Genomic DNA, 4523 nt, shown 5'->3' with positions numbered 1-4523 from the left:
GTCGTCAGGTAAGGCGGAGAGAGTGACCGGAAAAACGAAACGGGATTGCAGACGTCATTTATTTGCCACTTACATCCCTAACAGAAAGCCAACACTGCGCACGCATGACGCATTATTCTGTTCCATAGAAACTTGAGCAGAGGAAAAGGTGGTTTTTGTCTTTAGACCGCTGGCTCTTTCTTTCTTCTCGTGGAATTCAAACAGGAAAAGTATGCGCATCATTTCATCAGGCAAAAACGAAACATCATTCGTCGTCAGGCAAGGCGGAGAGAGTGACCGGAAAAAAAAAAAGAGATGCACCAGCCGGGAATCGAACCCGGGTCTGTACCGTGGCAGGGTACTATTCTACCACTAGACCACTGGTGCTTGCTGAATGAAGCTTATTTAGAAGCTATATGATCAATTTCTGTGAAGCAGACGATATGAACCAGACAACACCGCACGTAGAAAGTGTCGAAAAGGAAACGTCTGTTGCGTAATTTCAGTACAACTCAACGGTCGTGAAAACACTAAATATAGTGTGCATTCGGCAGACATAATTTCAAGCACATGGAAAGTTATCATGGGCGGAGCCTATGATTGCAGATGAGCTACCACATAGTACTCCCTCCGTAAAGAAATATAAGAGCGTGAAATATAAGAGCGTTTAGATCTAAAGTTGTAATCTAAACACTCTTATATTTCTTTCCAGAGGGAGTATAATAGTCAAAAGTTCAAACAACAGGGCAAGTAAGCTCAGCGTCATGCACCAAATTCCACTAGTGAGCAACGATAAGCAAAATCCATGTATAAACGTTGATGAAAACAGGTAGCAAAAGCGCAATTAACAGTATTCAGCATCAGTGCTCAACGAAAAGCAAACCAATCTGTAAGACCACGGGTAGCCTACAACTGATCATCAATATCTAATAACAGACTCAAAACTCATCCATCCATCCAACGTGCCTCCCCAAACAGGAGGAGCCAAACATTCTTCCACTTCATTGCTGGCGCTGTACAGGTAATCTCATCCCACCTGGGAGGAGACTCGCTCAGTCCGCGCCAGCGCCAGCCTTTGTGAAGTCTACGTCTCCCATGCCATTGTCCTCCTCCTCGCTGTTGTCGTCGCCGTCCACCTCCTCGCCTGCTAGCTTCAGCTTCTCAATCGTGTCCGCAAACAGCTTGTCGTCTCTCTCGCTCACCTGCACAGGAAAAAAATATAAAACATGAATCATGGGCGGGACTGAATAGAAGCTTGCAGATCTCTGGATCGGCAGTGGTTTCTTTTGATAATTATTTTGTTGAGCACAGGTAACAAGGATCTTACAGCTCTAGCGGCTTCCTTCACCACCAATTTCCCCTTGTGCTTTTCAATTGCCTCGGCACAAATTTTGGTTGCATTTGTCAGAACTGCTATCCCCTGGTCCTGTTCACAACAGCAATATACAAAATCAGCAAATTTCATGTCACTGGATCACATACTAAAATTCATGAATAACACAACGAGACATGGGCTCTACTCAGTTGGCTAGAGTGACGCATATGTACAGTCAGCCCGCCCACATTCGAACCCCCAACCCACCCACCCACGCTCGTATAATCGGGGGAACCTGATTCCACCTCCTTCCATTATGAATAACCCCAACCATACATTGGCATCATGAGATGTGTGAATCCAAAGTACCCACTGCCTTGCATCATAGAAATACTCAACACAAGGGAATTTTAATGAAATTTAAGAGATGTGTGAATACATAGTACCCACTGCCTTGCATAATAGAAATACTCAACAGTCAACACAAGGGTATCTGGATTTTAATGAAATTTAAAGGTCTCAATAATACCCGGGTATTCTCCATCCATCTACTAAAACATGTATGCCAATTTCCCCAGCAAAATAAATGACTACTCCTCCCTGATTACTTAGTTACAAGACAGTCCGAAACATTGTTTAAATTACTCCTCCATGCAAAGACTAACAGTTCTGTGTGTTGGGTTTTGATTTATATTTTCTAAGCAAAGAAGAAAAAATTCAAAGAATCAACATTAATCACATGAATGAATTGAAGAAATAACCAACTTTGTCAAGTGTCTGTGTGGTCAGAACATAAAGCGGAGGAGCAACTAGCTTAATCTTCACAGGGCAATCAGCATTTCCAGCAGCTTCAGCTTTCCTCATGGCTTCCTGCAAAACAGAATTAGCAACTCACAACCAAGCATACACTTGGAAACCAAAATGCATGGATGGAAGCAAACAGAACCTTAATGTGGAGAACACCGTCAAACTGGAAGCATTTCATCTCAACATCAGCACGAATCTTGAGAGGCTGTGGTGTCATTCTCCTCCTTATGTTCCTGACCAGTGCATCCTTAACCTCAGGGGTGACAGCCGGCACAACTTTAGTAACCTGTAGAAAATGTCAGCACAAATGAATCGTGGGAAACGTCCAATTTCTACAGTAACATGCTATAAAGGCAGTTTAAGCCATGCACAAACAGCACAAGCCCTATGTGAATATGAGATCTATGATTCATACCATACTGCCAATCTGCCAAAAGTGAACATATCTGAATGAAACCCAGGTACCTAATTTCCAATTGCTTACACAAACTACCAAACCAACCAATATAACTTACCATGTTTACATCAATTCAATCAATAGTAGGCAAATCAAGCTAAAGTGCCAATTTTTGGCATTGTGCCAAATATTGGCAACTACTTGGTTGGCTACGAGTTGTTTTGCCTCTCTCACATAAAATTGCCAATAGTTGGCAAGTCTCGGTATTGCCAATAGTTGGCAGTGCCAACATTTGGCAAGCCAAATATTCATAGCAAACCAATTATGCTCTAACTCCCTCCGATCCATATTACTTGTCGCCAAACAGATGTATCTAGCACTGAAAAACTTCTAGATACATCCACTTGAGCGACAAGTAATACGGATCGGAGGGAGTACCATATTTGAAAGATCCAGTTTGAAGCAACAAAATATCCTTAATTCGACTAATTCCATACACATTAGGTAATTAAACACAGACTCCGAACTAACCAGTAGGAATTAACTGTTCTTGGGGCAACTTTGATGCAGGGCAAAATTAACTGGTTGTGGTACAAACAAATGAGTGCCTACTTGAGAAGCACAGGTAAACATCTAACCGGTTGCAAGATAATAATTTTGTCATTCAAATTTACGCTTAACTGTTTATACAACCTACTGTTTGTCTGGCTTACAAATACTAAGTTACTAGGTTTACAGAGGTCCAATCAGCAGTACACTGATAATCAAGCTAAATTAAGCTATTTGAAGCAATGGATATCCTTAAATCGACTTATTCTAGACACATTAGGAAATTAAGTACATGCTCCAAAACAGGTACTAAGAATTAACTGTCCATGGGGAAACTTAGATGCTGGACAAATTAACAGACTGTACTAGCAACAAATACCTACTCGAGAAACACATGTAAACGTCTAATCGGTTGCAAGATATCAGTGTCAAGTCCTAACACCACCACCAGCCTGAAGTGAATTGCTGACATTGCTTGGAGTACACCCAATACTTAAGCAGTTAATTAGCCATTAGCAGCAAGGGGCAATTGTGGGGAGGGGTCAGGAATGAACCTCCTGGCCATCAAGCTTAAGTACAAAAAGAATCAGCTAAAGTATATTACCGTATGTCAATGAACCTATTCGAAGCAACACATGTCCTTGAAGCTACTAATTCTATGCACAATAGTAGGAACTTAAATACAGACTCCAAACCACCTACTATGAATAAACTGTTCATGGATGCAGTACTGACGCAGGGCAAAATTCATTGTTCGGGATAGCGGTAAGTGGTGCCATATCAGTCAGGTGGCGACAAGGGATAATATACGCGAATCGGCCAGTTAATCGGCCAAAAAATCAGTTAATCGGCTATTCGGTGACCTATCGATCAACTGGCCAAGATGCCGATTAACTGGCCGATAATTGGAACAATGGAAAAATTAACAGACTGCACTAGCAACAAATACCTAGGCGAGAAACACACATAAGCATTTAATCTATTGCAAGATATTAATTGTCAAGTCATAACGCTAGCAGCCCGAAGTGAATTGATAGCATTGCTTCTAGTACACCCAAACATGAGCAGTTAATTAGCCATTAGCAGCAAGGAGCAGTTGCCTGGAGGGGGTCAGGACGAAGAACAGTCCACAAAGAACCAAGCTAACTACACCGTCATATTTCAACCAACCAATTTGAAGCAACACATATCCTTCAATCGACTAAATCAAAGAACATCAGGTAATTATTAAGTACAGGCTCCAAATCAGCTACTAGACATTAACTGTTCGTGAGGCAACTTCGATACAGGACAAAATTAACAGACCGCAGCACCACTAACAAACGAATACCTACTTGAAAAACACATGTAAAGGTCTAATCGGTTGACAGTAGTGTCAAGTCATAAAACAACAAGCCTGAAGTGAACTAATGGTATTGCTTAAAGCACACCGAGTACTTGATCAGTTAATTATGCATCGAGCAATTAGGAGCAGAT

General features: G+C 41.6%; 1 protein-coding gene and 1 non-coding gene across 2 annotated transcripts in view; both read right to left on the bottom strand.

The window, feature by feature from the left end:
- Window positions 1–295: 295 nt before the first annotated feature.
- TRNAG-GCC lies at window positions 296–366 on the bottom strand. The gene has a single exon. It is a non-coding gene; the product is annotated as a tRNA-Gly (tRNA).
- Window positions 367–741: 375 nt separating this feature from the next.
- Window positions 742–4523, bottom strand: part of LOC119353149 (eukaryotic translation initiation factor 2 subunit alpha homolog) — a 4436-nt gene continuing 654 nt past the window's right edge. Inside the window, exons 2-5 of the mRNA XM_037619740.1 lie at window positions 2241–2387; window positions 2060–2164; window positions 1307–1405; window positions 742–1181 (exon numbers count right to left, since the gene is read on the bottom strand). Of these exons, the coding sequence (XP_037475637.1) occupies window positions 1032–1181; window positions 1307–1405; window positions 2060–2164; window positions 2241–2387 (501 nt within the window). The 3' untranslated portion in view covers window positions 742–1031. The remainder of the gene's footprint in view (window positions 1182–1306; window positions 1406–2059; window positions 2165–2240; window positions 2388–4523) is intronic.

The sequence above is a fragment of the Triticum dicoccoides genome, chromosome 2A (genome assembly GCF_002162155.2).
Source record: "Triticum dicoccoides isolate Atlit2015 ecotype Zavitan chromosome 2A, WEW_v2.0, whole genome shotgun sequence".
In the NCBI taxonomy this organism is placed as follows: Eukaryota; Viridiplantae; Streptophyta; class Magnoliopsida; order Poales; family Poaceae; genus Triticum; species Triticum dicoccoides.
The sequence above is the reverse complement of the archived record's forward strand: the minus strand, read 5'-3'. Positions and strand labels throughout refer to the sequence as shown.